This window comes from Phocoena sinus, chromosome 17, assembly GCF_008692025.1.
Source record: "Phocoena sinus isolate mPhoSin1 chromosome 17, mPhoSin1.pri, whole genome shotgun sequence".
Taxonomy (NCBI): Eukaryota; Metazoa; Chordata; class Mammalia; order Artiodactyla; family Phocoenidae; genus Phocoena; species Phocoena sinus.
In genome coordinates this window covers 28,573,998-28,593,823 of record NC_045779.1, presented here as the reverse complement: position 1 = coordinate 28,593,823, position 19,826 = coordinate 28,573,998, and the positions used below count along the sequence as shown (strand labels likewise).

Below are 19,826 nucleotides of genomic sequence, written 5' to 3'. Positions count from 1 at the left end.
TAGACAAATCCACAATCATAGTTGAAGAATCTAACATCTCACATGCAACTGATAGAACTAGACAATAAAAATCAGTAAAATTAAAACTGCTGCTTATTAAAAGACCCTTAAGGAAATGAATATGCAACCCACAGACTGGGAGAAAATATATTTGACAAAACATTAGTATTCAAGATATAAAATGAATTCCTATAACTCAGTAATAGACTAATCACTCAATAAAAATGTGGGCAAAATTTTTGAACACTGCACAAAAGATTCAATAAGTACATGAAAAAGTGCTTAACATCACTGATCATTAGTGAAATGCAAATTAAAGTCACAGTGAATACCAGTATACACCGACTAGAATGGCTAAAATAAAATCAATGCTAACACCAAACATTGGTGAGGATATGGAACGACTGGAACAGTCAGTTTACATTGTTGGTGGGAATAAAATGGAACAATCACCTTGGGAAAGCTCTGGCAGTTTCTTATATAACTAAACAAACACCTACCCTATAGTCTAGAAATTCTAGTTCTAGCTATTTACTGAAGAGAAATGAAGACCTAAGTTCACAAAAAGACTTGTACTATAATGTTCATAGCAGTTTTATCCACAAACCTGGAAAGAACCCAGTGGTATATCAATAGGGATAATGGAAAAATAAACTGTGGTATACTCATACAACGGAATACCACGCAGCAATAAAAACAAACTACTGATACACATAATAATGGACTGATTTCAAGGTTATTCTGAGTGAAAGAGGCCTTACACAAAAGAGTATATATACTGTATGATTCCATTTATATTTGGTTCTGGAAGGAGTATTAAATAGTCTATAGTCAAAAAAATGAGAAAAGTGATGGTGAGGGTGGGGAGTGCAGTAGAGGAACCCCTGTGAGCAGCAGCACGAGGGAACATTTTAGGACAGTGACGCTCACCTTCATAAACGTTTGGGTAATAGGCCTATGTACTGTCAATTCAGGGAATACACACATCTCTATTTTACATCAAAAGTAAAAAAAAAAAAAGTGAAAGTAAAAAAAACTAAAAAAATACTGAACTATAATGATATGATACGCAGGCTTAAGTATTTAGGGGGAAGTATACTGATACGTGTGATTCACTTTAAAATGTGTCATAAAATAAGATAGTTTGATAAATGAGTAGATGGATAGACCTATGATGAAATAAGTAGAGTAAAATGTTGATGGTGGAATCTAGTTGGTGGGTATCCTGCTAATTCACTAAGAAATTCTCTTAAATTTGCTCTAAGTTTTAAAATGTTCATAATAAAATGGTGGGGGAAAAATGAAAACTTAAAGACAAAACAGCCTTTCACAGACAGAATTCTCAAAATCAGTGTAACAATTATAAGTCCAGTAATTAAGAAGAATAACCATCATTATATTATAGCACATTTTCAGTAACTTTATGACTTCACTTATAATTTAAGTGTATATATCAACTGAAATTCAAATTGTATGTTTACCCTTTATACCAAGTAAGTTAGCAAACAAGAAGTCCTTCTCCTAAACAATTTTATATGCATAGCAACAAATCATCCTTTTTCCTCCAGAGAGCTAGACTCCTATTCTTAGTTATAAAGTAGGAAGAATTATCACTAACTGAATAAGAAGCATGATAGTGGAAAGAATACCAGATTGGATATCAGGACATTTGCGTTTGAAGTTCAACTCTGCCTCACTAAAATAAAGGACTCTTAAGTAAACTGAGTTTCTTTTCTACATAACAAGAACAACGATATACTAATCTCTATCTACTTGATTGAGTTATTGTGAGAATGAAATGAGGATGGCATAAGAGAAGCTGGAAAGTTCACTTCAAATTTAGGTTATTAAGCTTAAATCTAAGTTCTGACATTGAGAAAGAAGAGTCAGCCATTCTAAGATGGAAGATGAAACCTGAAGAGATGAAGAGCCTAGTACCTCAGTAATATGTTATCAATGATGTCAAAGAATGCATCTGCCAGCATTCTTGCCCCAGTTCTACTACAATCTACCTCTGTGGCCCAAATTGAAATCTCTAGGGATTTTTGGCACACAGAATCCTTTTAGTCTTATTCACGCACCCACCTAAGGTAGACCTCATGTTTATCAAGCATTGCTAATGTTATAGCTAAGACAATAGTTCAGGATTATTAATAACCCATTGAACCATAATCATTCCATAAGCATTTTCCACTACCCACCCCCATTTTGAGAAAAAATTTAAATATTAAAATTCAACTACAAATTTCTAGGTCAAACTGACTTTTGACTAATAGCCTTTCAGGCCTATCCCACAGTCTTTCTCCTCCATGTCCAGGTAGGGGATAAAGGAAAAATCCGTTGCATTCTGGGAGGTGTAGTGTTCAAGGAAACAACTGTCAGTATAGGTCAGAGCAAGAATGCTAGAGAGAAGGTTGGAGACTCAAATAGTAGTAAATTCTAGGAATTACGGATCAACCACATAGTTCAAAATTTCTAAAAACCAGAGAACTAGCAGCAGGGGTAAAAAAGGATTAGTATTTCAAGAAAGCAGAGGTTATTTGGTAAGGGTCTGCTGTAAACAGGAATTGAAGCAGGAATTATATAAAATAACTTGCCATTTAGCTATAGGTTATAGAAGTGGCTTTGACCATGAAACAACTGAAGAGAAAGTAGAGGCCAAAAGTAGCTCACATATCCTCTATGTTAATAAGCACTGAATCCAAAGATTTCTATTTACTTGAAATAAAAGGTGGGTGGGTGGAAATAATAACAAATAATTCCTTTGTTGCAGAACAACAAAAGAATTACATAATGAAGATTTGAAGGAGGACATTAAGGAAAATGAGTGAAAAAAGTATGTTTTTTCTACCACTACTACTACAATAGAATCCTATTTTAAAGAAAAAAAAATAAACATACACACCAATGCAATAAATATAGACTGTTTCTGGTGGGTCAGCTTTATGCAATTTTATTGCACATTTTTTTACTATTTTTTTTTCCAACAAACACACTGCTTAGAAAAGTAGGAAAAATATTTACTTCATTGAGAAGCTGTAAAATTTGGTCATCTAATTTCTGAAGTTTCATCTCATTCTGAAAATCATTTTCATTATTAACTTTCTCTGGCTCAGAAGGACACACAGATATAAAGGATGTCAAACCAGTATCTGCTGGTGTACTTACAAAGTGATCCAAGGGAGCTACCTCATTGATAGGTGGTGTTACCACTGGCATACCATCAAAGATCTAGGACACAGAAACAAACCAAAATCCTTTAAATTTACATTTATTTATTAATTAAAATTTGAAGATATCTTTTATATTAGGAAAAAAAAACATACTATACCTCATCTTCACTTATATTTAGGGGAGAGTCAGAAGAAACTAAATTATCCAAAAGACCTTCAAAGCACTGTAGGCGTGATGAGTTTATTTCTGCCATATTTACTGGTTCACCAAATATGTTCTTACAATCTAGGATTCTAAGCTGTGGCAAAGTCTGGAGCATAACTGCTCTGTACCCTTGGAAACAAATCATTCAAAATGAAAATTCAAGCATAAAAAGAAAGGTTAATTATTTCTAGAATGAAGTAAAATTATCAGCTACCAGATATATCACCTGAATGATAAAATTAGTCCTGGAATGCAACTAATGAACGTTTAATAAAAAACTACTTAGTTCTTCTCCAGTACATAATCATTAAATACAAAACAAACAAAACACTACCCCCCAATCCCTCCCAAACAACCCTCCTGATGAAAGTCAGAAAGTTAAAAAATCATCATTTCTGGATCTATCTTTTATAAAATTGCTGTAAAGCTATAAATGCATGAAACCAGTAGCAATTTATTCCAGACAGAAAACCAAATATAGCTCTTTTTATTTGTAATATGATTAGTATAGATGTAAATCAGGATGATGAGAATAACAATCAGAGAAGCAAGAATTTTGCTAGTGAGGCCATAAGCATTAACAAACTTAAACATTCCTACTTTCTCCTCTTAAATTCTATATAACTAGGATTAAAACAGACAATCTATCAAGTATTTAAGAATATGTTTATTTTCCCTAATTACATATGAGAAGTCTGGCAAATTAACATTAATTTGGTGTTTAGGCTAATAGAAACACTTCAATTTTGATAAATTTTAAAACCAAGTAAAATAAAGTGGTTGGAAGTACAAAAGAAAGAAGTCTGGAAAATTCATGTTAGAAATTTTGAAGAAAGAAAAGTAATTTCAGTAATAATTCTGGGGGGAGGGCAACTGTGTTCAGAGAAATACCTCATCTAGGAAAGAAAATGAAAAACAAAGGTTCAAACTATAGGAACTAGAGGTTATTGAGATGAGATTATTAGGAAAAAAATCCAACTTGTGGGTCAGTAAATTAAAGTTGTCTTAGGAATAAGGTTTTTTTCCCAAGAAAAGGGTTTCCCCCCAAAATGGAAATCTGCTCTGATTTTTAGGGAGACTCTATCATTATATGGGCTTAGGAAAATAGTTGATCTCAAATCTAATATATTCTTCTGCAAAGTAAAATTATCAAAATAGGTTTCCATTCTGGGAAAAGCCTTCTCATAGCTGCATATTAATGACAACACAGCCTCTGCAGCCAACTTCTACCCAAACACATCTTTAGAATGTATATTCATATCCTACGTTTGTATCTTATTGTTGGGTTAAGCACTTTGAGATAAGTGAGTTCTAGAAATGGCAGTCTGGTCTGTTTTATCTTTGCCAACCTCAATGATTTTGAATTAGGTCAAATGGCATTTCAGCAGCATCTTCTATATATCTTGTATCTTAATAAATCTAAGCTCATATTAAGTTTAAGCTTTCTTCTTAAAAAAGTCATTTACTTGTTAATAATTTAACACATTCACATGGTGTAAAATTCAAAAGGTATTCAGTAAAAAGTTTTCCTAACATTTCCTGATTCCCAGATGCCCTTTTCTCATCTCCTGATCCCTACCTACCTAATACTGAAGTTAGCCACTATTATCAGATTTTTGTGTATCCTTCTAGGTATTTTATATATATATACTCAGCAAACACACACACACACACGTTATCCTTTGCACACAAATGGGAGCGTATTATACACAATGTTTCACAACTTGCTTTTCTTTCTCTTAACAGTAGTATATCTTGGAGATAACTGCTTATCAGTAGCTAAAGAGATTCTATATTCTTTTTTATGGCTGCTTAGTATTATACTATAAGAATATATCATAAGCACAATTTAATTTTGAGGCATTCACTTATCAAATATAAAACTGTCTAAAGAGAATTACATATCTCTTCAGTTTGTGTTCCTCTTTTAACAGCAATTTAGTTTGTCTTAATAAAATAATTTATTTGCAATTATACTTTTCCAAATACATAATAAGAAGTTGCAAAGCTTAAGACAAATTCAAGGTCATAAATACAAGTTGCAGGAAATAAAGGAGCTCTGAAAATCAACTGTTACAAAAGGTATTAAATTAATCGATCATACCTGGCAAATGACAGACAGGATTATCTTCTCCATTTTTCTCCAAAATAAGATTAGTCAAGAAGCGCAATCCTACCGTACACTGAAGTAGGTGATGGATACTATCTATACAATTACTATGTAGGTCAATATATCTAAGTTTATGTTTAATTCCATGAAGGGGCATCAAACCTGCAACAGGAAAAAAAATGTTTTTGATGTCACAACAGTAATTTTTCTAACAGCTAACTAAAAATAATTTTTATATAGGTTGTATTTCAAGAGGCAAAGGAGTAGCATTAATAAGATCCTTCTGTAAACAGCTATATCTAATGAACAGGTTATCAGCAAAGTCAATTGTTGTTTTGAAGAAACAAAGGTTTGGCATCTCTTTGAGCCTCAGCCCAGGCGTACCTGGGCTCTGTTTAAACAAAACAAATGGACCTCCCCAGGCCCATGTACTTTTATGAGAATAAGAATAAAGCAATGGCTTCAGGCTCTCAATCAACACATTATTTTTAATTAGGAGACATAAGCTAACACTCCAGTTTCATTGGTTTGAGCATAAAATAAATATAAATAGCACCCATTTGATTTAGCTCCCTGGTAACATTTCTTGCATGAGATTATCTAGAGCATGGTAATGTTAGAAACTAGGTTTGTAGCAGAGGCTACTGGTTCCTGGCACATCTCCCTGGACAGCCTGACTTCAGCTGCAGCTGTGGTGGACAGGGGCCATGCCTCAGAATTTTCTTTAAAATGGAGCTTGTTGAGCAAGAGTTTAGCTCAGAAATGTGAAGTAGTTAACACCTCCAGGAACCCCTCAACAAAAGGAGAATCATCCATGGCTGAATGCCCTAGCCTTCCTTCTTTTGGAAGGACCATTCTGAGATGCACTCTACACTGTTCCAATGAAGGTCTTATTTTTCAATTTTGCCTAGTTTAGTACTCTCCATGTATAAATTCAACTTTACTCACCTTCCCCCCACCCCTTCAATTTCTTCAACCTGACTGGAATACTCTTCTCTCCTCAATGATCTTTATCATATCTGGCTAACTTCTAGTCATCTTTTTTACAGGGTTGCCTCATTTTCTTCATAGTCCTCGTCACTAACTTCTGTTCATCTGTCACACCCTCAGAAAAGTCTTTGACCACTCACTACAGGATCAGATTTCCTGTCAAGCATTCTTATGAGTACTCAGCATTTCTTCTTAATTTACTACCACATTTCTAAGTTCCTGTTCCATGTTACTGGTTCTTTCTCTTATATTGCAACCTCATGTCCCTTTTATGTTTTGATTTTAAAGTGCCCCAGGGCGCATTCCTGGTCGCCCCCTCCTCTATTCATACACTCTCCAGAATCTCCTATAGTGTCAGAGCAACAAACAGCACTGATGTGCCAAATCTACAACACCAACCCTGATGCCCTACCCCCAAACCGCAGGTCATACACATACACACACACTTATCTAATAGGGCTCTCGAATTTAAGATAGGATCCTTCATTCTTACCCCTTCATCTCTAAACCTGTTCCTCCTCCAATCTTCCCCATGTCAGGAAATAGTACCATCAACCACCTGTTACTACAAAGATAACTCTTAATTATCTTTGATTCCTTTTCCCTTCATCTCCTCATCTCAATCCATCAGCAAGTTCTATGAACTCCACATGCAAAACATAACGTATTTACTCCTCTACATTGTTTCCATCCTAGTTCAAGTCTCCATCATCTCTCATCCAGACCACAGGAAGAGCTTCTTGTCACCTGACTTTCACCCCGTCCTACTGAAGTCCATTCTTCACCCACTCAGCAGCCAAAGTGATCCTTTAAACAGATGTATTGAGTCATTTACTTGTTTAAAGCCTTCCAATGGTTTCCTATTGTACTTAGAATAATATGCAAACTTTTTATCCTGCTTATGAAGCTGTATGACTTTTGCCTGTTTTGTTATCTCTTTTCTTAGCACATTAATCCCTCATTTGCTATGCTCTAGCCACAGTAGCCTTCTTACTGCCTTTATCATGGCAAGCTTGATCACGCCTTAGTGTTTTTGTATGTTCTTAATCGTATGAACTGTCATTATTTACTTACTGAAGTGTTTCTGAACATATAAAATATTATCATTCTAAGGATTATCTATTAGAACTTATAGGGTTGCAGAAAATATATACAGTAGAGTTTGATGTGCTTTAACAAACATATACGGTTATGTAACCCCTACAATGGAGACACAGAACATTTTCATCACCCAAATCACTGTGTTCCTATGTAAATCAATCTTCTCTCCTCATCTTCAACCCCTGGTAACTAATGATCTCATTCTGCCCCTGTATCTTTGGTTTTGTCAGAATATCATATACATGGAATCATACAGCGTAATCTTTTGTGTCTGGCTCCTTTCACTTAGTATAATTATTTTTAGATTTATCTATGTTGCTGCATATATCAATAGTTCATTCCTTTTTATTGCCAAGTAGTGTTCCATCCTGTGGATGTATCACAATTTGTTTATCCATTTACCAGGTGATAGATAAATGGGTGGTTTCTAGTTTTTGGAGATTATGAATAATCATATAAACATGATTATATTAAAAAGTAATATAATCATATTAACATTCATGTACAGGTCTTTGATTAGACATGTTTCATTTTTCTTAAGTAAACAACTAGAAGTAGAAATGCATGATTATACGCTAAGTATTTGTTTAACATTATAAGAAACCTTCAAACTGTTTTCCAAAGTAGTTTTACCATTTTGAATTCTACCAGTGATGTATGCAAGTTCTAGTTGCTCCACAATCTCACTGGCGTTTTGTATTTTATGTTTTTAAAAGTATATCTACTCTAGTAGGTATGAAGTGGATCTCATTATGATTTTAATTTGCATTTCCTTAATTACTAAGGATGCTAAACATTTTTTTAAATCATGGGCTTGTGTGCAACTTGGATATCCTCTTGGGGAAGGGTCTGCTCAAATCTTTTGCTTATTTTTTGGGGTGGTTTGACATGATCTCATTTATTTGTTTTACTTCCCCACTACAATGTAAGCCCTGTGATAAGAACTTTACCTATTTGTTGTTGTTATTTTTTCATCACTATAGAAGTAAATGAATGAACTATATTATCCAAAATTAACATTTTTCAGTTAAGGAAATTGCATCCAAAGAACAATATACTTTGCTCAGCATCACATAGCAGAGACAGAGCTACAGTTAATACTCAATTCTAATACTTCCACATTTTTGGGGAAAAAGGTTTTTAAAAATTAAAATACTGTTGCTACTTTGGTTAAGGGTAGGAACTAGGTCATTGTATTTTATTCTTTTGTGTACTAAATACCTGGCATAGGGTCGTATTTTTCTAGCAGGGGAGAAGAACAAACAAATGAATAAGACTGTTTCAAATACTGATAAGGATTATGAAGATAATTTGAGAAATTCTGCTAGTTCTGACAGATAATTTTAAGAATTATCATAAAACTCCATTCATTTTATCAGTGTATCACTTTAATCAATTAAAAGATTAACAAGTTTTAACCTTCTTATATATGGTAAAGTCAAAAAGAAAATAAAAAAAAAATCCTGGGACTTCCCTGGTGGTCCAGTGGTAAACAGTCCACCGTCCAATGCAGGGGATGAGGGTTTGATCCCTGGTCAGGGAACTAAGATCTCACATGCTGCAGGGCAACTAAGCCTGCGTGCCACAACTATTGAGCTCGCGCGCCTCAACTAGAGAGCCCGCATGCCACAAACTGCAGAGCCCATGCGCTCTGGAACCCACGTGCCACAACTATGGAGCCCACGTGCCACAGCTAGAGAAGAAAAACCTGCATGCCACAGGTAGAGAGAAGCCCACACACCACAATAAAAGATCCTGCATGCCTCAACTAAGACCTGACACAGCCAAAAAAATAAATTAAATAAATAAATAATAATAAATCTTTGAAAGAAAAAAAACCTTGATTGTTAATTTGCTATAGCCTTTGGAATGCTATATACCTACACTGTCCAATATGGTAGTACTAGCCACATGTGGCTTTTTAAATTTAAATAAAAATTTAATTAAAATTAAATAAAATTACAAATTCAGTTCCTCAGTGTACTAGCCACATTTCAAGTGCTCAAAGGCCATATCTGTCTACTGATTGCCATACCAGATAGCACAGATACAGGATATTTTCATCATTGTAAAAAGTTCTGCTGGAACTCTCTCTCTCTACATAATAGTATATTAATTATCTAAGATTAAAACATTATTCTCCCAAAGTAGGTTCTTTCTAACCAAGCTTTTTCTGTTACTGATTACTCTGGTTTTTATTCCTAGTTTTTTATTCAGCTGTAGCTTTAGCACCAACAAAAAACAAATATGACTGAGAAACAGCCTCTAGATAAGATTTTTGGTCAAAAATTGGATTATTCAGTTCTTTAACATGCATAGCTCAGTCTAACTCATTATACATGGCAAATACTCAGCATTATAGAAAACATAAGCATATCAACTTACCACTAAGATCATTTATGTGGTTATAAGATAAATTCAGTCTAGTCAGATTAGTTAGTGCTTTAAGTCCTAAAACAAAATAAAGCCATTATAAGATTCAAATAATCAATTAATTAGAGTTATATAGTATTACAATACTATTTCAGACTGCTCTGAAGCAAATCTACAGTCTGATAACAGTGAAATCAATTCTGTTGGTACTTTACAAAATATATATTTTTAAAATTGATAACTTTTCTAGAAGAAAACTTTTTATGTAGAGTTTTAGGGTCAGTTTTGAAAAGTTTATGATAATACTTATCCCACTCTTTTGGGAAGAAGATGAAAAATGGACTTAAATCAGCTCCCTTATGCAAAGTATTAGATGAAAATCACTTACAAACCTTCTATTCTTGTGATCAAATTGCAGGACAAGTTTAAAGTACGTAGTTTTGTCAGTGTGTTTAGCCCTTCAATTTGACTTATTTGATTAGATGACAGATCTAGATGTTGTAAATTCCAAATGTGATCAATGGCTTTGATCTTCGAGATGTTATTGCAGTGAAGATTGATGGCACGAAGGGCTGAATCTAAAGATAACTCTGATATGCTACAAAGGAAAATATATATTATCAAAAACAAGTAAAAAATGGATTTAAAAATCATGACCAAATAACTAAAATTAACCAAACAGCATGTAGATAGTAAGTATGTACTCTATTCATTCTATAATAAAATCCTTCCTACTTGTAGTAGCCTTGAAATGTCTCATAAGGTACAGTGCTTCTTACAACTAACCAGTATTTTGGACCATTATCAAGAGAGGCAAGGGACACCGGGCATTTCTAGCTTTTATATGCAAACAAAGTCATCAGCACTGAGTGAAAGCAGTTATTTGTAAAGTCAGTTCCTGGAATCCTAACACCCCAAGTTCAAATCTGCACTCTACCACTTTTGCTGTGTTACTTGAGTAAATGAATTAACCTCTCTAAACCTGTTTCCTCTGTCCATTTAATCCTCACAACAACTCCAAGCAGTAGGTATCTAAGGATGCCATGGTTTACAGAAATTAAATAACTTGTCCAAATTCTTGTAGCTATTACCAAATTGAGCCAGTATAAATACAGATCTGGCACTGGAGTTTACAATCTTATTCTCTTCACTGTCTGCTATGTCTGTTTAACCCAGAATGTAGTTGATTTCAAAATAAACCGTTAGTTATTGCTATTCGTAGTGAAACAGTCCCTGTCCTCCCTTGCTGGAATTTGGAAAGCGTCTCCTCTAAATGTAACTCATCTCTTCATTCTGTCAATTACTGCTATTTTTAACTGGAACCTCTTCTGAAGATAGGAGTTCCAGGAATATAAACTACAGTGCACATAATTCAGAGATGCTTGAACTGGGACACACAATGTCATTGGCATCTGTTCTATAGCAGCTATAGTAAAGCTGTAGGAAATCTAGTAGCAGGAAAATGAGAAGTTTACCAGTCAGGGAGTAAAGGGAAAACAAGGAATTCAAGTTTGCTTCCAAATTTGCATTAAGAATCTCAAATTTAAAATTAAAACACGAAAAGTATGAATAAGTCACAAGGTCATTCAACTTATCCTTTAGTCTTCAGACTGAAGCACATAAGAACCCCTGGCAGAAAAAGATAAAACATTTCTAAATTTCAAACTGGCAATCTCTAAATGTGACTGTTTCAAATATTTTCCAATTATCTTGCTTCTGTCATTTACTGAGCTATTATTTAATGCCAGACCTTATGCTATTAACACATGCTCTTAATGATAGCCATCTAGTTTCTGAAGCATTTCGGTTTCTGGAAATTAGTATTGTGCATATAATGTAGTATAGCCGAAAAAGCAGACAGTGAAATTAGATAGAAATGGTTTTGAATTCAAACTTAATCCACCAGCTGCATGTTGGGAAAGTTATAAAGATCCTCTGAATCTCAGATCTGTCCCTCGTAAAATTACTACCTTGCAGACTTGTTGTGAGGATTTGTGATAATATATGTAACATGCACACATAAATGGCATTCGGTAAATGGCAGCTATTATTAAATATAAATATAAATATTCTTTTGAAAAACACCTTCCTGGGGCTTTCTGGCAAATTTTAGATCAGGATCCAGAACAAGTTGCTTTAATTATCAGCAAGGTGCACAGAGAGGGCAGGCAACAAAGGAACTATGTGGAAAGGCACAGAGAAGCCTACTATGGAACTGCCCGCTTGTAGCTTAGTGTGTCTAATCACAGGGTGTAACCGGAGAAAGGGTAAGAGGTAAGACTGAAAAGGCAGAGAGGGACCAATCAGCAATGCAGAACCAAGAGCCTAGTATCGTGAACAAATTTGGGCTGCATGAAAGAGGAAAGCAGTGAACGAAATATGTTATGTTTAGTATTTTCAAGAAGTATAACAGTATATGTATCACAGGGCTCTGCAAAGTAATTAGACCAGGAGCTAAGACAATCAAGGCAAAACCAATGAAGCGCAGCAAACTCTTGCTTTACGGCTGCCAGAGATACTACTTTGCCACTTTCTGTCATAGAGAAAGAGCAAAGGAGAGGACAGAACCCGCGAACACCAACAATTACAGGGCAAGCAAAGAAATAGTTGCCAGCAAAGAAAGGAGAGCCAGCGAAGAAGGGAGGATGGTCAAACGCCGGCAGGGAACCAGGACGTGGGGCAGTTTCCAGGGTGCTCATTAGTCCCTGGAGGAAAGGAAAGGGGGCTCATTGGATTTGGATCTGGCACTTCAGCAGCGCAGTTGTGGCGGAGAACGGCGGGCGACAGCCAGACGCCTTCGCGTGCGGTCTCGGTAAAGCTGCCCCGCGCCTCCGCTCCACCGAGGCCGCCCGCCACCCTCGGCCCCTGCCGTGCGGTCTCCGGTAAAGCTGCCCTTTACCTCCGCAGGCCTTTGTCCATGAAGCACAGATCCCCGCAGCGGCTCTCGCCGTCCTCATTCTCGACTTCCGGCTCCACCGGCGCCTCCATGGCACCAGCAACGGGGAGATGGGTCTTAACCGGCGCCCAGCGCTGGGTCTGAAAGGCCGGAACACGCCTCCCGGGTGCGCCGAGGTCCGGCCCTAGGGGGCGGGCCGACTTCCTCCAACCGACAGCCGGCACTTTCCCGCCCCGACGGTGTCGCAAAGCCAGAAGCCTGAGCTTCCCCAACGAGGCCTTCCCTCCCTTTTACGGTATCTACGGCGCGACTCCTGAGACTTGCCGTAAAGCGAAACATTTTGCCTGGCCTGTGGTGGTTGGGGAAGGAATGCGTCTTTCCTTTGTGGCTCTTCTGTATGATTTTTGCATTGTAGGCGACTGACTTCTGAAGGCGATTTCACAGCAGTTTGTTTTTACAGACCTGTAGTCTTACAGACCTATAAGTTGTTCCCCCAGGTTATTGCGTCTACTGGATGCCTTACTTGTGCCAGGCACCTCACTATGCAGTGAGGAATAAGATGAAGCCCATTCTCGTTCCTGGAAGCATTCATAGTTCAGTGGAGGAAACAGAATTGCTGTGCATCAGGGCCAGTGCTAGGAACAGCACAGAAGCATTTAAGCCAACTGTATATTACTGTGGGTAGTGGGAATGTTTTATAAAAGGAAGTCATCCATAGATGACTGAACAGAGTCTTGCTAGCTCACAGTGTGTTCTGGACAGAATGGCATTCCAGGTAGGAAAACAATACCCAAATAAGGTCCAAGAACCCTCCTGGTTACATTGCTTTCTGGGTCAAGGGAATATTTTTAAATGGAGACAAAATATTTATCTCAACCCTGGACCAGTCACTATCCTAAACTAAAATCTTCCGTGGTTCCTCACTAGTGACGGAAGAAATTTTCACATACTCAGGCATGGGGAAGTCATTCTGGCTTATAGATGGTTTGGCTTTATGCTAACTGGAACAGCCTACCTTACGTCAAACATGCATTGTACATGTGCTTTAACCATTAAAGGAAAGAATGCATTTAAAAATCTAAATGGATTAACTGATTCAGGCATTCAAAATGGAGCTGAGCAGCCTTGTAGATGTGGTTTCAAACACATTCCTGCATCTTCCAGAACTTGAATTTTCTGAACTGTATCAAACTCAAGGACACCACCAGCTGTTTTCAAAACAATATCTGCTAGAAGCTGCCAGCTGCAACATTATGATCTCAAAGTCTCCCCTTGTAACTATGCAACCATTTCAGACCTCAACCTAACCTTGCTTAACAAACACCCTTACTTCTTACCAGCTCCAAGCACAATTCTTGACAATTTATATAATTTTGCTGTTTTTTGCTTTCCCCATTTTGTTGCCCAGCAGAACATAATTCAAGTACTTATTGAATCTGGGTCCCCTGGGCTATAGTTCTTAGTTTGGCTGGAATAAAACGCTTTCCTATTTTTATTATAGATCATTTATTGATTATTTGTGTCAACATTGGCCGTCAAATATAGGCCTAACTTTCTAATGTTGAAGATATATCCAGACTTAATTGTCATTAGTCTCCTATTGTTCAGCTGTACCTAATATATTCTAAAACTTGTAGCCACAATTCACTATTTCCTATAGCTACATGCTTTACCATGCATCTGCAGCTCCTTTTTTTTTTTTTTTTTTTTTTTGGTATGCGGGCCTCTCACTGTTGTGGCCTCTCCCGTTGCGGAGCACAGGCTCCAGACGCGAAGGCTCAGCGGCCATGGCTCACGGGCCCAGCCGCTCCACGGTATGTGGGATCCTCCCAGACCGGGGCATGAACCCGCGTCCCCTACATTGGCAGGCGGACTCTCAACCACTGCACCACCAGGGAAGCCCTGCAGCTCCTTTCAACAAGAGGTGGAGGTATAAACTCTTCACTGGATCCTTGATTCTGGGCTTACATGTTAGTTTTTGTTTTGGTCAATAGAATTCATTGGAATTCTAGTGCTAGTCCCAAGACATCTAGTGCTAGGCCTCAGGACGTCTTGCAGGCTTCTGCTCCCTCTCTTGGAAGACTGCCTGAGCTGCCATTTGAGCAAGCTAGATGTAGCAGAAACAAGTCACCCACGCTAAGGACACACAGATGCATGCGTGAGCCTGGAAGCAGCTAGCTGAACCAGTGCAAATTGCCAACTAACAGAAATAGGAGCTAAATAAAGGGTTTTGTTTTGTTCTGGAGGAGATAGGATTAGATAACAGATAAGCCACTAATACGATAACTGAATATCAATTAAAATAGAGATTTTTTTCAATGAGGATAAGTATTATAGTCTAACCTAAAACAAACAACTGACATAAGAAACAAGTCATTCTGCAATGATATTAAATGTACTGGATATTTCCTCCAAAATTATGTAATTAATTATAATTAATTAAATTAATCCATCAAGATATTTATTATAGTTAGTAGAGTTTAAAAATTGTAGATTATATCTGGGTTACCTCAGCACTTAAAGGTTGATTGTTTTTTCAGAATGATAATTTGATGAATTTGTATTTCTGTTATTTGCCTGTTAAAATCACAAGTGCTTAGAAACCTGCAGTTTTGCTTCTAATTCTTTATCTGCAAAACAAAAATTATTAAAGTAGTTTCTATAGGAGATCTCAGTTCTAAAATTCAAAAAACCTATCATTAATAGATTGTAATTGTAATAATTGTAATTGTAAATAATCTGTAATCAACTCTTTTCAATAACTACATTCTGCAGTTTTATTTTATATTTTTAAATTGTACTTCAATCTGCCTTGGACTTGCTTTACATGATATCTATGATGTATTCATGGGTGCAAAATGGGCAATATATCTGGAATCAATCTTACCAGTGTGACATCAAGTATGAGATAGGCAGTCAGGCTGGGGCTGGTGAGATAGCATTGCGGCATCATTTGGCTTTTTAACCATCTAAAAATATATAAGCTTTTTTCAAAATAAAACCCAAAGCTTTAAAAACTTTATGATGACTTGATACATTCAGATCCCAGTGCAGAACATCAGGTCAATGGCATGGGAGCACAAGATCAGTCCCCTTTGTGATTTGTGGCCTTGAAAAAATTTGCATCACTCATGAATTCTAGTTACTTAGTTGTATGTACCACCCCCTCCAAACACTGGGTAGAGCATGCCAGAACGTCCTGGCCTTTCATGGCACTGCCAGGGGGGCTGGTTTTGTCATAGTTTGCTGGGGCAGCTAAGAACAAAGGAAAAGGGATGAGAGCCTTGCTGTGCACCCAGGCACAGCTCTGCTAGGTTGGGAGAAGGCCAGGGCTTGAGGCTTCTCCACAGGAAAGCAGGGAGAGCAGTGGAACTGCCTTCCATCCTGGCCCCTAGTTAGTACATCAGTCGGACACCAGAGGGAGTATAAGACTATGGGCTCCTGCAGAAAGAGAACTAAAGACTAGAAAAACACTAGGAAAAATCTACAAAACAGAGTTGGTTTTTCAAAAAGATAAAATGGAGAAACTGTTAGACTAACAGAAAAAAAGAGGTAAGGCTCATTAAGCTAAAAAAGATGCCCTACATTAGTTGATAAGAAAGCATAATTATCTTAATGAAGCAAGGGTCATTTAGTAGATTCAATATTCTTTCATAATTTAAATCTTAGCAAGTGAAGGGTAGGCGATGGTGCTGTAACTAAACAGCATTTTCTAAACACCTACAGCAAACATCATACTTAATATGAAACATTAGAAGTATTCTCATTAAAGTCATGAGCAAATCAAGGATTCCTGCTCTATTTTAAAAGTGAACTAGAACCAATGCTGTAAGAAAGTAAAATATCTTTTAAGAAATTCTCTTGAATTTTCTAAATCAACATAGCAACAAAAATTTTAAGCTGTGGAATTAGCACGAAGTATGCAAAATTTTGTGTAAGAAACTGAACTGAACTGAAGTTTATCAAAAAGTTTAATCAAGAGAAACCTTTAATCATTATTATAAAGATGTCAGTTTTCCCCAAATACACTTCAAATAAAATTCCATCATGAGAATCCCCACTGAATCTTTTATAGAACTTGACAAAATTATTCTAAAATGTATATGGTTTCAAAAATTAATTTTGAAGATGAAAAGGATTTTATATTTGAAATGACTACAAAATTTTAATTCAAAAAGTTTTAATGATTATCTCTTCAAGTTCTTGTTTTTTTTTTGCAGAAAGTTATTTTATTTTTTAACATCTTTATTGGAGTATAATTGCTTTACAATGGTGTGTTAGTTTCTGCTTTATAACAAAATGAATCAGTTATACATATACACATGTTCCCATATCTCTTCCCTCTTGTGTCTCCCTCCCTCCCACCCTCCCTATCCCACCCCTCTAGGTGGTCACAAAGCACCGAGCTGATCTCCCTGTGCTATGCGGCTGCTTCCCACTAGCTATATATTCTACGTCTGGTAGTGTATATATGTCCATGCCACTCACTTTGTCACAGCCTACCCTTCCCCCTCTCCACATCCTCAAGTCCATTCTCTAGTAGGTCTGTGTTTTTATTCCTGTCTTACCCCTAGGTTCTTCATGCCTTTTTTTTTTTCTTCAAGTTCTTGATGGTCACCATCGATGAGAAACTTTGCTCACTCAAGTAAAAAAAATTTATAAAATTATTTATTTCACAGTCTTTTCCTGTCTATCCTCACTGCTTCCCCACCTGCGCTCCATGGACACCTAGAACCTGGCAAAGAAAGGCTGAAATATATAGCCAGATGGTAATAAGATTTGAGCAGCCATTCTTAAGGGGTAAACAAAAGGTTTGATCCAAAGACTGAGGAAAGTAACAGAGGATCCAAGAGATCTTTTGAGGAAATAATACTGTGCTTCACTTCTAAGAAAGATCATCCCCAGCTCTGTGTGACTGAGAGTGGAGATCAAAGTCAGCACAGCACAAGAAGCCTAAATTCTCAGGGAGACAGCTACATTCAGTGAGGAATATTTCAATACCCCTTTAGGAGACAAAGATTCCTGCCCCTATTGTGGCACTAAACATTAAAATGTTTACACAGAAGAATCTTATTGCCCTCAGGAGTTGCATGCTTTTGTCTTTTTTTTTTTTTAAATCCTGAAAAATAATTTTAAAATTTCATGTGAATTGCTGTAATTAAAAAAAATAATTTTAAAATTTCATATTCCTGAAAGGCTCCCCAAACAGTGACATGGCCTTAATTTAGCCATCTCATCCTTCCACAAGTGTTTTATTATTAAACCTAATTTGGTTTTAAAAATGATTTACTTGTGAATTGTTATTCAATGTTGTGACCTCTTTGAAGGCCAGAGTTAAAATGTTTCACACGTTAATTATTTTTAAAAAATTGTCTATGCCACTGAACAAGTTAGTCACAGCTAATTAAGAAAGGACGATTTCAAAGGTTCTGGGTGGAGAAGTCTCCACTGGAGGTATAACAATGATATTATTTAACTCAAATAATACTTTGTAGATGAGTATCTAGGGAAGAAGTTGTAGTTTAATGGAAAGAATGTAAACTTTGCATTCAAGTGAGCAAAGGTTTGGATCCCACTCTTCCACTTACTTGCAGCATGGTTTTTAGCAAGTTGTGTTATTTTTTTAGAATCCACATTTCCTTATCTATGAAATGAGGATAACAATTTAATATTGTAGTATAAGCTACATAGTATTGAATGAGATAATATATGTGAAACACCTGTTGGATTACCTCACATATTAGGATTAATTACACCACAATTAGGATTAATTAGTATATCTATATTGGGCCTGAGTATACATGCAAACCAGTCTAGTATTAAATTTATGTAAGGCTACTGCTCTTCCACCAGTTTATAGGTATTAATTTACCCAATGTGTATTTATTCATTAATTCAAACATTTGTTCCTCCACTAATTTTGTAGCAGGATCAGCTATAGAGAAATTAACTTGTGATGATGTTTTGTTCATTTCACACATGGTATGTGAAGGAGCCAAAGATGACCTCTGCATACTGGACTGTAGGTTGTCTGCTTCCTCACAGCAGGCTGAAACCCATTAGCTCTAAAGCCAGCAAGCAAGTTTTTAAACATTCCATTGTTTTAAATATAGTCCAAATAAGGATATTTTATCCATTTAGAACTTGTCTGCTTTGCATGCCCTGTGAAACTGCACACAACATCTGTTAGCACAAGTAAGGTAAGCTCAGGGCAATAAAGACTCTACATCACTGCTGCCCTTGGAAACTCTCTGATCCAGAGACTGCATGCTGTGCTGCTGAATGACATCTTCTAGATGTACAAGCCTCTGTCTGATTTTCCTTTCCCCAGGAATTTTCTTGCCTTCCTCCCCTCCAGTGGCTTGCCATGGCCTCTGGGAAGTCTCATGCTGTGAGTGACTTCTCTCACTTGCAAACCAGTAAGAGTGCTGCCCAAGTAAGTCGTGTATGTGCTATCACAAGCTGATCTTATCCTTTCCCTTTATCAGCCTCAAAATCTCTAGACCCCCTAAAATGCAACAAATATTTATCTAGTACCCACTATATGAAGGATCAAAACAGTCAAACCTTCTATATTCTAGTCAGGACAAAGTACTTTCTTATTATAGTCAGAGGAGAGGTAAGCAAACAAGTAAACACACATGTATAATATGTCAGGTGGTGTTGAGTGATAGATGGTGACTGTTGGTGTCTGTGTGGAAGGAAAGGGTTAATAGTTGGCAGATAAATATTTCCTCAACTACAAGATATTTTTACCAGGTATTTCAGCTCTCCTGTAAAAAAAATGAGGCCATTTATAAAAAAATAACTTCTTATATAATCTTTGAAAGTGGCTTCATTGTAATATATAGTATAAAAGAAAGTGACTTTGCAAATACTGTGAGCTTACTGGATCATTTTTGTTGAATGCTTACCATGCATTCAGAATCTCTACAAGGTCTAACAGAAGGGATTTTTATCTCAAAGCAAGTCATTAAA

General features: G+C 36.5%; 1 protein-coding gene across 3 annotated transcripts in view; it reads right to left on the bottom strand.

Moving 5' to 3' along the window:
* The window catches only part of LRRCC1 (leucine rich repeat and coiled-coil centrosomal protein 1), a 43,853-nt gene extending 30,382 nt beyond the window's left edge, over nucleotides 1-13,471 (bottom strand). The window contains exons 1-6 of one of the 3 annotated variants that reach the window (XM_032610338.1): nucleotides 12,852-13,471; nucleotides 10,345-10,550; nucleotides 9,965-10,030; nucleotides 5,483-5,650; nucleotides 3,332-3,507; nucleotides 3,169-3,231 (exon numbers count right to left, since the gene is read on the bottom strand). In XM_032610338.1, coding sequence (XP_032466229.1) covers nucleotides 3,169-3,231; nucleotides 3,332-3,507; nucleotides 5,483-5,650; nucleotides 9,965-10,030; nucleotides 10,345-10,550; nucleotides 12,852-12,940 — 768 coding nt within the window. In that variant the 5' untranslated portion in view covers nucleotides 12,941-13,471. The remainder of the gene's footprint in view (nucleotides 1-3,168; nucleotides 3,232-3,331; nucleotides 3,508-5,482; nucleotides 5,651-9,964; nucleotides 10,031-10,344; nucleotides 10,551-12,851) is intronic. The other 2 variants (XM_032610337.1, XM_032610336.1) reach the window with 2 other exon arrangements.
* Between the last annotated feature and the right edge of the window lie 6,355 nt (nucleotides 13,472-19,826).